This window comes from Paroedura picta, chromosome 11 (assembly GCF_049243985.1).
Source record: "Paroedura picta isolate Pp20150507F chromosome 11, Ppicta_v3.0, whole genome shotgun sequence".
Classification (NCBI taxonomy): domain Eukaryota; kingdom Metazoa; phylum Chordata; class Lepidosauria; order Squamata; family Gekkonidae; genus Paroedura; species Paroedura picta.
The window spans coordinates 43,898,419-43,914,991 of NC_135379.1; the positions used below are offsets into that span (position 1 = coordinate 43,898,419).

General features: G+C 45.7%; 1 protein-coding gene across 6 annotated transcripts in view; it reads left to right on the forward strand.

The window, feature by feature from the left end:
* ELMO1 (engulfment and cell motility 1) overlaps positions 1–16,573 on the forward strand; it is a 319,611-nt gene that overhangs the window by 129,444 nt on the left and 173,594 nt on the right. For all 6 annotated transcript variants that reach the window (XM_077302738.1, XM_077302743.1, XM_077302739.1 and 3 more), the window contains 5 exons: positions 8,377–8,476; positions 11,128–11,279; positions 12,341–12,419; positions 13,434–13,484; positions 15,173–15,295. In XM_077302738.1, the coding sequence (XP_077158853.1) occupies positions 8,377–8,476; positions 11,128–11,279; positions 12,341–12,419; positions 13,434–13,484; positions 15,173–15,295 (505 nt within the window). The remainder of the gene's footprint in view (positions 1–8,376; positions 8,477–11,127; positions 11,280–12,340; positions 12,420–13,433; positions 13,485–15,172; positions 15,296–16,573) is intronic.

Genomic DNA, 16,573 nt, shown 5'->3' on the forward strand with positions numbered 1-16,573 from the left:
GACTAGCCCTTAAGGTGCAGCTGGGCTCCAGTTTAGTAATGCTGCAATAGACTTAACACGGGTAAATAAACAAACATATTTTTTATTATTTCGATTTCTATGACTGCCCCTCCCAGCGAGCCCGCTAAGGTTAACAACATAATGATTAAAACATAACAATTGAAATAGCAATAATCGTAGAATACAATAACACTTTCGTTAAAAGCCGTAAAATACAATTAAAATTGCTCTCCCGATTCTGTTACTGCCTCCAGGTCTGAAGAAATTGCCTGTGAAATATCCCATTTATACCAGGGTAGGCCATTGAAAGAGCCTCTTGTGGCGCAGAGTGGTAAGGCAGCCGTCTGAATGCTTTGCCCATGAGGCTGGGAGTTCAATCCCAGCAGCCGGCTCAAGGTTGACTCAGCCTTCCATCCTTCCAAGGTGGGTAAAATGAGTACCCAGCTTGCTGCTGGGGGGTAAACGGTCATGACTGGGGAAGGCACTGGCAAACCACCCCGTATTGAGTCTGCCATGAAAACGCTAGAGGGTCACCCCAAGGGTCAGACATGACTCAGTGCCTGCAGAGGAGATACCTGACCTTTAGGCCATTGAAGAAGGGAGTCAACTTGCCTGATGTTACTCATTATTGGCCCTAACCAAATGCCGGACGGAAGAGTTCTGTCTTGCAGGCCCTTCGAAACCGAGCCAGCTCTTGAAGGGCTTGCAGCTCTTCTGGGAGCTCATTCCACCAGAGAGGAGAACGTATCTCTCCAAGGCCAGGGATCACCAGCATGCTTGAATTGGCCGAGCCCAATGCCCCAGCTTTTATTTTTATACCGCCCCATCTCTGTTAGCTCGGGCTGGTTAACAACAATTTAAAATGATACGTAATAACGTTAAAACAGCAGATCCTTCATAAAACCACCTCCTATTATTTGTCTCCCTGTGGATCAATGGACATCAATGGATGTCTCAAGTGGGGAGACCAGCATCTCATGGCCTCGACCGCAGGCCTGGTGGAACGGCTCGGATTTGCAGGCCCTGCGGGATTGTGTGAGATCCCAGAGGGCAGAGCATTCCACCAGGCCGGGGTCAGGGCTGAAAAAGCTCTAACCCCGGTTGAGGCCAGTTTTCTCTCTCTGGGTCCAGGGACCTTAAGCAGGTTTAGACTGTTCTTTGGGGGACATAGGAAAAGAGGTGGTCCCAAAGATACAGGGGTCCCAGATTGTTCTGGGCCTTGAGCATAAGAGTCAAAACCTTGAATTTGATTTGGCCTCCAATCTGGGAGCCAGTGCAGTTGAAAGAGTTCTCTCTCTCTCTCTCTCGACATGTTACAATAAAATCTCTTGTTTTGGAGAGCTGAACACGAAGCCTTTTATTGTGTGAACATGATGCTAATCTGACAAACTAGCCAGGGGATATGAAGCAGCCCTTCCTCTCAGACAGCTCTGAGGTCCTACTTATCAAGTGACACACTTATCTTCTGTGCTGAACTTCCCCTCGTTGATGGGGTACTAGAGACTCTTGATTGACAAGTTCTGCTTTGTGTCATTGAGTTACTCTGTTGTCTGCACCATCTTGCCTGGCATCTGGAGCACAGAGTCTTCTCTGCAATAATCTTGGTTTCCATTTTAGATTTTTCATCCACATGTACTTGGTGTGAGTCCTCCAGTCACACAGAAACATGGATGAAGCTAGATTTGGTCATTGCTCAGGTGGGAGATCTCCTAGGAATTCTTAAGTTTCCTGGACAAAAGAAGGTGGGCTTTAAAAAGTGTCCTAAATAAATGTGTGTTAGTATGTTTTTAATAGGTGTATGGTGTTTTTACTTGGAGAGGTTGCTTCAGAGAAGTTTGGAAGAAGATTGACCAGAGTCGTGGTGGGTCAGGCCAGTGGTCTACTTAATCCAGCATTCAGTTTTCAAACAGTGGTTTGGAGGGCCAGCAAGTGGGACACGGAGGCTGAGTCCTTCCCTGATGTTGCCTTCTGGTGTTCAGAGTTTTGCTGCCGCTGGATATGGAGTTTGCTTTTAATCCCCATAGTTTTTAGAGATGATGTGGACCTCTCGATCTAATTCCCTTTTAAAGCCATGTATGAGAGCCAGTTTGATGTAGTGGTTAGGCGTGTGGACTTCTAATCTGGCGAGCCAGGTTTGAACCTGCACTCCCCAACATGCAGCCAGCTTGGGTGACCTTGGGCTTGTCACAGCACTGATAAAGCTGACCGAGCAGTGGTATCAGGGCTCTCTCAGACTCACCCACCTCACAGGGTGTCTGTTGTGGGGAGAGGAAAGGGAAGGTGACTGTAAGCCACTCTGAGACTCCTTCGAGTAAAGAAAAGCGGAATATAAGAACCAACTCTTCTTCTTCAGTAATATCAGGGCTCTCTCAGCCTCACCCACCTCACAGGGTGTCTGTTGTGGGGAGAGGAAAGGGAAGGTGACTGTAAGCCACTCTGAGCCTCCTTTGAGTAGAGAAAAGCGGCATATAAGAACCAACTCTTCTTCTTCTTCAGTAATCTCAGGGCTCTCTCAGCCTCACCCACCTCACAGGGTGTCTGTTGTGGGGAGATGAAAGGGAAGGCGACTGTAAGCCGCTTTGAGACTACCTTTGGGTAGAGAAAAGCGGCATAGAACCAACTCTTCTTCTTCTATGCTACAATCAACTGTCAGTGATGTCCACAATTTAATTATCCGCTAAGCAAAGAGCTCTTTCCTTTTTATCGTCCTTAGTGAATCTGACATATCATGAATGTCTGCTGGAACATCCGTGTTCCTAGCAACAGTGGGTCACCTTATCTGTTTGTTTCTTCAGTTAAAGAGGAATCCTGAAATATTCATACTGGCACATGAGGGCATTTTTGGGAAATTCCAGAGATGATCTCACTCAGAAACAGTCAGACATATGAGCTGTTGATCATGGGGAAACTGTTTAACTAGAGTCAGCCTCTTGGGCTGCTGAGATTTTGGTGCTTATATGGGCATCCTGCTAGTAGCTGAATCTTTCTTGCACATTCATTCATTCATTCATTCATATTTATATACCGCCTCCCCCCTTCCGAAGGCTCAGGGCAGTTTACATAGAACTGAGAACTATACAAAAAACCATATATATAAATAACTATAACATTAATATTACTAACTGATAATAACAGGGTAACATCACAACATTAAACAATAATAATACAAACAGGTCCAGGCGCAGAATGCCTTGATGGTTTTCGGGGGGGGGGGTCCTGCAGGGGTCCTGCAGATATTGTTGGTTGTGCCTGATGTCAACCAAATGCCTGGCGGAAGAGCTCCCTTTTGCAAGCCCTGCAGAATTGTTTTAGCATGTAACTTCTGTCTGGTTTGCATTCTAGGGTGTTTTTTTTTGGGGGGGGGTTGTCTACCTTTCTGCTGCTGCATTCAGTGCTTTGATTGTAGTTTCCTTCCTTGTCCTTGTATCAGTCGTATTGTTCAAAGTGGTTCCATATCAGAAATATAGGACAGGTGTGCCATTGCAGTATAATACAAGCAGCCTTTCTCAGCTTTTTTTTTTACCGTTGAGTAACCCCTGGAACAATCGTCAGGCTTCTAGAACCCCCAGAAGTGGCGTGATCATACAAAATATGGTTATAAGGGGCCCCTTCCCTTCGCACCACCTCCAGGCTCATCATTGGCCATTGCGGGGGGGGGGGTAATAGGTCACCATTACCATATATGGTCATTGTTGTTGTTAGTTGCGAAGTCGTGTCCGACCCATCGCGACCCCATGGACAATGATCCTCCAGGCATTCCTGTCCTCTACAATTCCCCAGAGTCCATTTAAGCTCGCACCTACTGCTTCAGTGACTCCATCCAGCCACCTCATTCTCTGTCCCCTTCTTCTTTTGCCCTTGATCGCTCCCAGCATTAGGCTCTTCTCCAGGGAGTCCTTCCTTCTCATGAAGTGGCCAAAGTATTTGAGTTTCAGCTTCAGGATCTGGCCTTCTAAGGGGCAATCAGGGCTGATCTCCTCTAGGACTGACCGGTTTGTTTGCCACATCCCCCGATAAAGGTACAACACATTTTTTAAAACATATAAAAATCAACTCCTGCCCATTCAGGAAACCCTTCCAGGGCCATCAAGTAACCTGAGGGTTTCACGAGACCCTGGTTGAGAAAGCCTGGATGAAACAGAGACCTGTGTGGTTTGCAGCCCATGCGTTCTGTGAGAATAATCTGGGGAAAGGCATGCCACATTGTCATGCTGTTGAAATAAGCAGCTTTGGCCCTGCCGTTTGCCTAGTTTTGTAGACTGCCTGAGCATCCAACGCAATCTGTTTCGAACTTGTTGGAGGAAGAGGCGGGTGCATGTAACAATTCCGTGTCGGGGACCTTGTGCCAATTCCATGAGATGGGTAGGTGTGAATTTTTCATGCAGAAGTACACAGCGTTCTCTGTGCAAAAAGGGATAGATGAGTAAGAGATAGGTTTTTGTGTGTGGAGCTGCTGCATCTCTTCAGCCAGTGGGTCACGCTCAGTGACAGCAGTAGGGCCAAGCTAAGAGGCTGCCTTCTTCTAGCCAGTAGCTTGTTTGCTTTCTGCCTTTGGCTTCATTCCCCCTCTCCCCTCACCCCCCCCCCCCGCACATACACTCACCCCTTGGCCTTCCCTGGCCGTGAGCCTCCTGAACAGTTGCCTTGAGTTAACTTTTGGCCCTCGTTTGTATGAATCAGATCCCAAAGGAATGCCATTGGCTGGAGACAGTGCGGGACTAAAAGAAGAGGCCAAGTGCATTCCAGCCACAGTCCAGATAGGACCAAACCAAGGGAGAGGGATCCCTAATAAACTCTCACCCTATCTGGCAGGGAGCCTCTTGGGGGCTCCCAGAGATGTATCTTGTGTGTTCTGTATTCTAGAGCTGCTATCAGGTAACTTTTCATGCTGGGAATTTTTTCCCCTGCCTGTGGGATTCCAAGGAACAGATGTGAGCATTTAGAATGCCTCTGTACTGTCGTTTGCACAATACAGGTTCAATAAAACTCTCTTTTCTAAAACAAGAAAACACACCAAAAACTGGCTTTAATATATGCCTTCAGTGAACCAAGGTGATTTGATTTGTCTCTGTTGTCCCTTCAGGAAGTTTTAACTTGGGCCTGAACTTCAGTGTCTCTCCATGTTTACAGCACATCTTTTTTCAGAACTTTCCTGGAATACATTTCCGTTCTTGAAGTGGTGCTGTTGTGACATCTAGTGGGAGAAGGATGGAAGCTTGCAATAGCACATGAGGAAATATGTCCAATTATTCCCAATGTTGAGAATTTGGCTTCATGGAGACAACACAGTTCCCTCCCTCTTTACTGTGCATCAGTTGCTTTGGGGAGGGTGGATATGAGGATTTCACCCAGGGTTTGCCTTTTTCTTTCTTCTTTCTTTTACGCCGGTTGTCCCACCTAGTCGTTTGAATATATTTTGGCTAAAATATATTCAACTGGAGTGAGAGACAAAATCCTTCTTTAGCCCTTGTTTTATAATGGCACCCAAGAGGCTGAAGGTAAATTGAAACTAACCAACTGTTTTATTTTGCTTTGAATGGAAATGGTCAGGTAGGAATCACGTTTAGGACTTAGGAGGTGAACAAGGAGACACGGGCGAGGGAATGGTGTGTAGGAATAAGCACCAGATAAATTCTCACAGCAAGTAAGTGTTTCTGTAAGTCAGGCAGGTCTTTAAAACCAGGGAGAGAGATTTCTTGGCAGTGTCTGTTTACATAAACAAGCATAAGCTTCTGGGTCTCACAGACACTAAAGTTGTTGAAAGCAGGAACAGTCATGTAAGTTCCAGTTACTTTCCTTCCACTGACTAGGGATCATCCCCCCCCCCTCCTCAAGAGCTATTTTCTGAGACTTGCTCTATACCTTGCTGAAAGAATAGCCAGAAAATGCCACAAATGTGTTTTTTTGTCTATTTTTTCAGCCTCGGTATAGCTGAATGCACACCCTTAGTGTGAAGATATACTTTTATTTTGTTCCTCCTTTTTAGATTCCATTCCACGCATTTAGTATTCCAAGGGGCACTTCTGAAGGAATTCTTGAATGCTGACATAACTTTACCAGCATGAACATAGTTATATCTTCAAAAACCACTGACCACAATGGACTTTGAAGGGTGTAACTCCGTTTGGAATTTTACTGTGACAGCACAAGCCTGGGAAAAGTTACATTCTTGTACATTGATTGAAGTCAGTTGGTTTAGGAAAGTGTAACTGCTTGGGATGGCCATCTCAGAAATGCTCCTCAAATTGCTTGTGACGGGAGTCAGCTTGGTGCAGTGGCTAAGAGCGGCGGTTTCTAATCTGGCGAGCCGGGTATGAGTCCCCATTCCCCAACATGCAAACAGCTGCATGATCTTGGGCTTGCCACAGCACTGATAAAGCTGTTCTGACTGAGCAGTAATATCAGGGATCTCTCAGCCTCACCCACCTCACAGGGTGTCTGTTGTGGGGAGAGGACCGGGAAGGTGAATGTAAGCCGCTTTGAGACTCCTTCAGGTGGAGAAAAGTGGCATATAAGAACCAATCCTCCTTCTTCAGTAATATCAGGGCTCTCTCAGCCTCACCTCCCTCACAGGGTGTCTGTTGTGGGGCGAGGAAGGGAAAGACAATTGGAAGCCGCTTTGAGACTCCTTCGGGTAGAGAAAAATGGCATATAAGAACCAACTCTTCTTCATAAAGAGCAACAACATACAAAATCAAAACTGCACCCCTTCAAAAATATGGTGTATTGCCTGTGAATCTGGAGGGCAAGAGAGATTTCTGCTGGTCCTGTTTGGCTGGCATGCATCTGCAGGCTACACGTATTACATTATCTGTGCATGGGGGCGGGGGGACAAAGCGTGATGCAGCAGTATTGCTTAAATATCTTTCTCCTTGTAAATATCAGTGCACTGGAGTATGAGCCCACGAGGAGCTTTATGGCAGGAAGATGAGCTACTGTTTGAACCCCGGTGGCATTTAAAACGGCAAGGGAGGATAGCAAAGAGCAAACCTTTAAAGTGTGCACAGTGGCATTTATGAGAAGCTATAAAACCAGTTCCTAAACAGCTCCTGCTGCTGAGAAACTGGAATTTATCCAGCAAATTCCAGCCCTCCGGGGAGCTAATGTGATGACATCATAGACGTGATGGCAGAGCTAATACTGTGGCTCTGGTTGGAATTCCTTTGGGGCTCTATTTTGTTTCTTTTCTTTAATTGATCTTTCTTCCACCAAAGTAGATGGAATGATCAAGGCCAGGTCATTAGACAGGCCAGGAGCTCTCCAATAAATGCTTGGATGGAGCAGAACTATCCAGGCAGATGAAATGTACAGTAGAGTGCTTCTATTACTTCTCCTAACCAGAACATTTTAAACTCTGGTAGTAATGTCTTTTTTGTTTGCAAAGCAAAGTAGACCTAGGCTATTTGCAGGAGGGTACAGATGGGGGGAGGGTTGTAGACAGAATCAGAATAATAGAGTTGGAGGTGACCTTCAGGGTCATCTAGTTCAACCCCCTGCAGAATGTAGGACATTCACCACTACTTGCCCACCCACAGTGACCCCAATTCCATGTACAGATGTTACCCTCCTCCACACACAAAACAGAATCTCTGGCCAGTTTTGCCTGGCGGAAATTCACCTCCAGACCCCAAAGTGGCAATTGGCATTTCCTTGGGCATACAAGAAAGGGCCAAAAGAGTCAAGCTCAGAGACAGTCCCTTCTGCCCACTCATTTACAATCTGCCTAAGTTCACAAAATCAGCATTTCTATCAGATGGCTCTCTAGCCTCTGTTTAAGAACTTTCAAAGAAGGAGAACCCACCACCTCCCGAGGAAGCCTGTTCCACTGAGGAACTGCTCTAACTGTCAGGAACTTGTTTCTGACAGCCAACCCTGCTCAGGAATAACCATGGTTAAAGCTGGCATAAACTGTGATTATATCCAATGAGATAAATTTGTTCTGGGGAAGGGAATGGCAGGAGATGGGGATGAATAATTCTATAGTTTGTCTCCCTTTTGGGAAACATTTGTTCTGAAGTAGGACATTTTTTCACTATCTCGATCTGGCATTTGGAAGTAACCTCATTTGATTCACTTCTGTCCGCTTAGCTGTCTTTCAGCGGGTGGGTCTGAACTGCAGGGTTGGTGATTTTTCTTTGGCATTGCTTAGGTTGCCTTCTTACCAAATATGGTCATGTCCTTAAATGTTTCCATCAGGCTTTGGTACCTGCGTGGATTCACAGTGAAGCTTCTCTACTGCCCGGCCTTTTCCTTGCGTTCCGCTTCTGACTTTTCATGCTCATCTTTGCTCGGCTTTTCCTTTCCCCTCCTGAAAGATTCCCCGCGACTTTCCCCCACCCCATTACTTGTAATGGTGCCGCTTCCTATCTCTTCCAGCTTTGGGGATATGTTGTCCTTCACGCTGACCGCGTTTGTCGAGCTGATGGATCATGGAATAGTGTCCTGGGACACCTTCTCTGTGGCTTTCATCAAAAAGGTACGTTTGGGCGTTTGAGTAGGTAGTTGCTCTTGAACGGTGCGCAGGGGTAGTCCACCTGTGGTCCTCCAGATGTTCATGGACTACAATTCCCATGAGCCCCTGCCAGCAAATGCTGGCAGGGGCTCATGGGAATTGCAGTCCATGAATATCTGGAGGACCACAGGTGGGCTACTCCTGCAAGCACTCATGACCAACATCACAGAGGATTGCCTTGATCTCAGTCACCATGGATGGCAAAGGTAATAGGATTCCACTCCCTGAGAGGATTTGCCCATGTCCCCTTGGAGAAATCGACATCGGGGAGCTTGTTTTTTTTCTACTGCCTTATCCATGATCAGCTGCCACATTGGACTGTTTTACCACTTGCCGACAAACTGTCAGGACGTTCTGATAGAATGTGTCTTGAAAAACCTTTGGCCAATGAAATCCCTTCAATTTCAAGATGCAAAGTCTTGTGCCTCAGTCTATGCAGCGTGTAAGGGTCCAGAGATCAAACCATAGGAATCTGCGGTCATCTAAATTACGGATTTTAGTTTTATTTCTGTACATCTTGTCTTGTGTTAACCGTCCTGAGCTAACCGAGAAGGATGGGATATAAAAATAACATAATTATTATTATTATCATGCTTGATCAATGTTGTTGTTATTATTGATATTATTGCCATTATTGATATAGATATTATACATTTTGTTTTGATTCTGATAATGCTTTATCCGTAACTACGGGTGTTATCCTTTTGTATGCTGACCTTATTGTTACAATAGTTTGTCTTTGATCTGGGAGTGCAAATACAATTTGTAATTTGATGCAACCGTTAGATGCAGTGCTGGCCATCATGTTATCCTGTGCTCTGTGCTGTGGACACAAAATGTTCTACCTGCCGGGCATTCTAACTCTGTGCTGGAACATGCCAGAGGTTTCATCCAGCCCCTTATCTTGTTTCCCACAATGGCTAACCAGGTGCCCCAGAATCCCTGCAAGGACGGCATGGAAGCCAAAGCTTCCTCTGCTGTCTCTGTATGTAGCTAGTCCTCATAGCTCACAGCTCACTGCCATGAATTTAGCCAATCCCTCTGTTACAGTCAGATAACCTGGTGGCCATCATGGCACTCTGTAGCAGTTCAAGTTGACCAGGGAAGTGCTTCTCTTTAGTCTGCCCATCTAATTCATTGGACGCTAGGGAGGTCTAGTATTCTGGGAAGAAAATGTTCTCCCGGTGTATCATTTTTAATTTCTTAATCTTTAATTTCTTAATCTCTTGACACACACACCCTCCTCCATTTGTGTCATTCCATCTTAGGAGCAGTGGCCTCTAATCTGGAAAACCGGGTTTGATTCCCCAGTCCTTCCAGTGCAGCCAGCTGGAGGACCATAGGCCACAGTCCTCTCAGAGCTCTCTCAGCCCCGCCTACCTCACAGGGTGTGTTGAGGTGATTGTAGACCACTTTGAGACTTCTTTGGGTATTAAAAAGCAGGGTACAAAAACTCCAGCTCTTCCCTTGTCTTTTTTCTAAACCCAAAGTCCCTAATTTTTCAGCTTACCCTCATCGAACAGGCGTTCTCACACTTTTTGGGTTGCCATCTTCTGCTCCCTTTTCAGCAGTCCGACGCCTTCTTCTCCCCCCCCCCCCGGCCCTTTACTTCACCCCCCCCCCCGGCCCTTTACAACACACTTCGGGTGTCATTGTCTCCCATCATTCCCAGATGGAACTATCCCGTTGCAGAGAAACAAGTTCAGGGTTCCCATTGATTTGTCATTGTCATGAGTTAAAATTTCCATGAAAATAAAATGTTCCTTATGTTCATTGTTGTGGTGTGTCTGTATCTTATTTTGAAGGGATGTTTAAACATTACCATAGCGATCAGAGAGCGTTAGGGCAGTGGTTGAGAGTAGAAGAGTAAATTCCCCCCCACACCGGGCCTCAGTAAAATTGTCAAGCGTTGAGTGGTCCCTGGTGATAAAAAGGTTGGGGATCACTGCTGTATGCGATGTTCCTACAGGATGGTTTTGCTCTTTGACATTAACAGCCCTGTCAACTGTGGTTGCAATGTTGCTTTGGTTTGTGGGAAATCCAAGGGTGCTTGTGTGCAAAAAACCCTTTGTGCCGTAGAGCTATAGCTGTGTATAAACAACTAGAAGTAAAAACAAAGCACGGATTCCACATGACATGAAAACCTCTGTGGTGTAGAGGTTACAGTGCTGGGACTAGGAGCCCCAGGTCTGAATTCTTGCTCGGCCATGAAAGGCTGCGGAATGACCTTGGGCCGGTCACACATGCTCTCTCATTCTGTTTAGCTCACTTTATTGTGAGAATAAAATTATGGAGGGGAGAATGACATTGTAAGCAACTTTGGGTTCCCAAGGGAGAGAAAAGCAGGATATAAATATCTAAACAATAATGCTTATATGTTAACCACATATAAATCTTAATGACCCTAAACCTAGAGATAGTCTCAGCTACTCCTAAAGTTCAATGTTATACATGTCCTGATGTTAACCATGGTTAACAACAAAAGACCAAAGTGTTCTACCTGCCGAGCATTCTAGATGTGACTTTATTATTGCTGCTACTCCCACGATCTGTTTGCTTTGCTGGAACGTTGCCTCCTTATCCAACCGTAAGCCTTGTGCCTAATTTATTTATAGATCGCAAGCTATGTGAACAAATTTGCTACAGACATTGCAATTTTGCAACGATCGTTGGCCATCTTGGAATCAATGGTGCTGAACAGTCACGACCTGTATCATAAGGTGGCCCAAGAAATTACCATCGGCCAGTTAATCCCTCATCTCCAAGGGTGAGTGGCGTCTTGTGATATTGCCTGCCCCTCATATTTTCATCTGAGAATCATATTGAATCATGTTTAATGTGAGAATTGGGGAATACAATTCTCCAATGGTTCTTGCTGTCATCTTAATGGTTAATGGTTAATGGTTCTTGCTGTCATCGTTTTTATTTTATTTTATTATATATTATATTTGTTACCTGCCCTTTCTCTTTGGACACAGGGCAGAGTACAACATAATAAAAAAACATGCGGAATAATAGTATAAATGCATATACAATAAATAATTAAAAATCCTAAGCATTTAAAACTTGTTCCATCTGTAATTGCGTAAGTGGGAGGGAAGGAAAGAGGGGGCAGAGGAATCTTGCCGGCTCCAGATGATGGACAGTTGGGGCTTTGATAGGGAGGCCAGCTCAACTCAGTTTTAGGTCTCAACCACAGGCCTTATATTTTCATGACCTCGGTCAGCTCCACACCTGGTAAAAAAAAATGAGCTGCCAAACATTCTAGCTGGGAAATTGGCGTGAAGCCTTAGCTTCTGGAAAAAAACTTTGAGAACTCTCTTCCCAACATATATGACACTGTCAGCCAGGACCGAAATTTAGCCACGATCCTTGACGCATGAAGGGCTGATGGGTATCTCATCCCTGAGTGGGGAATCATTGGACTGGTGAATCACTGAGTGATGAGATACACATTAGCAGCTATGGATCTCACTGGGGCGTCTTCAGCAAATCCAGGTGTCGCTGCAGGGTGGTTGGGGTGACAAAGCTGACAACCTCATGGAACTTCTGGGAAGAATAAGGAGATCTGTATGGTCTAAATATGTAAATCAGGCAGCATAAATATTAAGAAGTTTTGTATCAATTTAGAGTGTGGGTTCTTCTAAAGTCGTGCTGAACCATCACTTCCCAATGTCTGCTATTCCAGGGCATACCTGTGGGTCAGTCTTCCTGTTTCTTTTCATAGCCCTTACAGATCTGCTTTATCCCATGCATTTAAAAAAATAAACCCTGATACTCGATTTGCATGTTTTTGGCTTATCGTTTTAAAACTGTCTCCCGATGCAGGAGTGATCAAGAAATTCAGACGTACACCACAGCGGTAATAAATGCACTTTTCCTCAAAGCCCCCGATGACAAGAGGCAGGTGAGTTCTTGGTGCTCAGGTAAAGCCTTTTACAGTATGGATCAGGTCTCTTTAATAAAAGTACAAGGGACACTGCAATACAGATGTGGTGGGGATTAAGGGACAGGAAAGGAACAAGACAGATCGAGTCTAGGAGTGATCTTTTGGGGTGGTAGGTGTTGCTGAACCCTTGATTGTGGTGTCTCAGCATTCCACCTGTTATGGGCACTTGTGGAAGGTGAGCACAATCCAGCATTTATTCATTCCTAGGGCTGAAGGTAAACAATGTCACCCTTGTTTTGTTTGTCCCCATCACAGCCTGGGGTGTTAAACTGATAGTATACGAAGTCCACAAAGCTGAACATTAGTGATTATTCCAGGGTCTCCTGTTGAACATCAGTTGGCGAGCAAGGATATCCCTATGGGCACTGTCGATTTAAGCTTCCTATTCTGTGGCTCACTTTCTCCAGAATGATCTCTGGATTGAGTGGTGGTTGGAGGTGTGCACACGCACACAAATAAAACTGGAATTTTTCAAATTTAGATATATAGGAACCCCAAATATTCAGGTTTCCCTAAAGAGTCTGTACTCCAAAATCAGTATTATATTTGGACTAGCTTCAAAGCCCGTTCCTAAGAACGGGCCCTGAAAGGGCCCCACCCCTGGCCCCTGGCCACGCAGCTTAAGGTGGCTATGGGCCGCAGCAGACAGTCAGCAGGCCGGGAGGCCCTCGTTAGCTAGCCCTCCTGCTGCTGGCTTCAGGCACTGAGGCATCTGAGAGCAAAGGGGCTAGAGTCCAGGGCCGGAGGGCGGGAACTGTATCGAGTAGAAATTCACAATGACAAAGGAGTGTATTGTAGGACAAACCACTTCCCTTTAGGATACATCGTCAGTCAGCCTCTAGGATGTAAGTTCTAGAGAAGAAAAATGTGGACTATAGTTCTAAGAAGGAGTCATGGCAAAATATTGCTTTTGTTTTACTGGCTTTTACATACTTTCCCAGTCTGAACTATTCCTTTTTATATACATTATAGGAGATGGCAAATATTTTAGCACAGAAACAGCTTCGATCGATCATCTTGCATGTGAGTAGTTTCATCTCATTCATTTGGGGAAAGAGGAAGTTCCAGTCTTACGCGTCATGGCTGAACGGATGCCCTATTCCTGAGTGTGAAGGAACCATTAATGTATTTATCAGCAATGCTTCTAGAATAACGCATCTTTTTAATATAGCCACTAAGGTCATAGCAAAGGAACTTAATACACTTCTGGAGATCCTGGAACTGTGGATGTACATACTACGGATCTTAAAATTATTTTTCCCTGCTGGGCACACCCAGCAGTCACTAAAGAACCTTAGGAAAGTCTCAAGAGAACTTGTCCAGTGATCCCAAAATTATAGGATTGTGAAAGTACATGCCAATAAAAAGTAAAGGTATCCCCTGTGCAAGCACTGAGTCATGTCTGACCCTTGGGGTGACGCCCTCTAGCGTTTTCATGGCAGACTCAATATGGGGTGGTTTGCTAGTGCCTTCCCCATGCCAGTAGTACGTCTTAAAAATGTCCCCAACCTCCATTGTACACTTGGGGAAAACATTGAGAGGGGGACACTCTTGGATGTTAATGTACTCTAAATTGCATATCACAGTGAACTTGATAATTTGAGTCAAAAATCTATCACCATGGAGACATTTTCCCCTTATCCCTCCTCTTTAGAAGCATACTTCTGTATTTCCACATGCTTCTGTTTTACCAGTTCTTGACACCAGTAGGAAACTCATGTTTTTTGGGAGGTGGCTAAATCATTATTTGACCAGCTGGTGATGAAATTCAGCCTCATTACAAGGGAATGTGTAAGAATAGTCTTTTTCCTTGTAAATTCCCACTTGGACGGGGGGAAACTTGGATTGGCCTGTCAAGCAAAGCCGGCTGCCGCAATGTTTTCAGCGTGCTAAAACTTTCCCATCAAACTCTAAAGCACATTTGTTGTGATTTCTTGGCTGTGTTTAAGGGAGTTCGGTTTTTAAACTGTTTTCCATGTCTGGAGCAAGGAGACCATCTGGAAAGGATAGGACTGCAGGAAAAGTCGGATCTGATGCCCCTGGCCTCAGCATGTTCATTACATTAGCAGCATCAGCAGCTATGCTTGTCTGCCCTGGTGTTGATTTGCAAGTCGTCCCCCCCCTGAGCCTCTTGTGGCGCAGAGTGGTAAGGCAGCCGTCTGAAATCTTTGCCCATGAGGCTGGGAGTTCAATCCCAGCAGCCGGCTCAAGGTTGACTCAGCCTTCCATCCTTCCGAGGTCGGTAAAATGAGTACCCAGCTTGCTGGGGGGTAAACGGTAATGACTGGGGAAGGCACTGGCAAACCACCCCGTATTGAGTCTGCCATGAAAACGCTGGAGGGCGTCACCCCAAGGGTCAGACATGACTCGGTGCTTGCACAGGGGATACCTTTACCCCCCTTAAAACGCTTGTTGTTCACAGACCGCTTTGTGCGGACGCTTCAAAAGAGGGTTTTCTGGGAGGCCAATCTTCACCAAATATCCATGGATACTGAGGTTGGCTGTGTAAAGGGGGACTTACTCCCCAGACACCCTTAAGAAGTGGCAATAGGTAGCATCCCAAGCCAAAGTAGTAATTCCTAGTGCTCCTGTGCTTTCCCCCAAGCCCAATCCATGACGTGTAGGAAAACAAAGAGGAGTTCAGTGGATGAACGGTGTGGTGTACGTGGATGAAGGCTCCCCAAATTTATTTTGTCACTATCCTCTTTCAGCACGTCATCCGAGCTCAGAGAGCCATCAATAACGAAATGGCACATCAGCTGTACGTCCTGCAAGTGCTCACCTTTAACCTGTTGGAAGACAGGATGATGACCAAAATGGACCCTCAAGATCAGGTAAGAAAACAATGTTTTGTCACATAGCGCAACGCTTTATCAGAACGGTTGAGGGAGGGGGGTATTTTTAATAACAGGAGATCCTTCTGATGAAGGGGGTGTTGACTTCCCAACAGCTGATATCCTGAAAACCGTCTCTCAGGTGCTGTTCTGTTGGAGACCAACATGGCTAACCCATGTAATTCTCCAGGGGTTTGTTCTGTAATGCATGAGCCGTAGGGAAGGGTGATATAAAAATTAAATAAACAAACTAATGAAAGCTAATACAGTGTGAGGCCTTGCAGGAGTCGAAGACTAGATGCTTCCTGTGCAATCTGGGCAGAATTGGGTGCCCTTTGTTTTGTTTCTCGTGCTCACACTGTGATGGTGCGTAATGCAGCTCTGCTGAAATTTAGGGGGTCTAGCCCTGGGAGGGATATCTCAAAACACGCCAGTTTCTTAATTGGATGTGAGGATTCGCTTCTTTTCTTTATAAAATTTAAATTAACCAGTCTTCCTTCAGTGCAAACGTCACTGGACGGAGAAAGGATTTGGGGCATCGTCCATTCGCATGGACTGGCATCAGTGCACCCTGCAATCAGTGTTCTGCTGCTTCGATTGCCACTTGTTACAGAGAGGGTGGTGTGAGAGATGGCTTTGCGCAGTACATAGGAGCGGTCATAGAGGAAGCACAGAGATTCCCGCAACCTCTTTGCTTTCTTTGGAGTTCAAAGAGCGAACCTGGATGTTTCCCATGCCGTGAGACATACAAGGCCCCGATGTACGTGGGACATGGGTATCATCGGGGTGGGCCTGCCTTGGTTTCCTTTTCACTTGTTCAACAGGAAGCACAAATCCGTTAAATATTTTGCTCTGCGGTGCTCAGTGTGGCTTTCATGACGCCATGCTTCCAGATCAAGCTTATCCCGTTTTAGTAGATCACTGGGGGACTGGGACCTGGTAGGTTCATAGGAGGGATCAAGAAGGAGAAAGGACTTGCTGGGTAGACAAGAACGGAGGGATATTCAAGGCACAGGGAATGGGAGACACTGACAAACAGAAATAGAACATTCTAATAAATCTGGGGATCGCAAAGCAGAATGCATGGAATGTTATGTAGGCTGACTTGGACAACCCAGGCTAGCCCGATCTCATCGGGTCACTCTTGGTTGGTGCTTGATGGGGGACCACAGGGTAGGTAGGGCTTTCAGGCTATAGAAGACCTCCTCTGGCCTTGAAAACCCTGCGAGGTCTCTAAAACCAGCTGCAAGTTGACTCCGCAGAGCGGCAATATCAAAC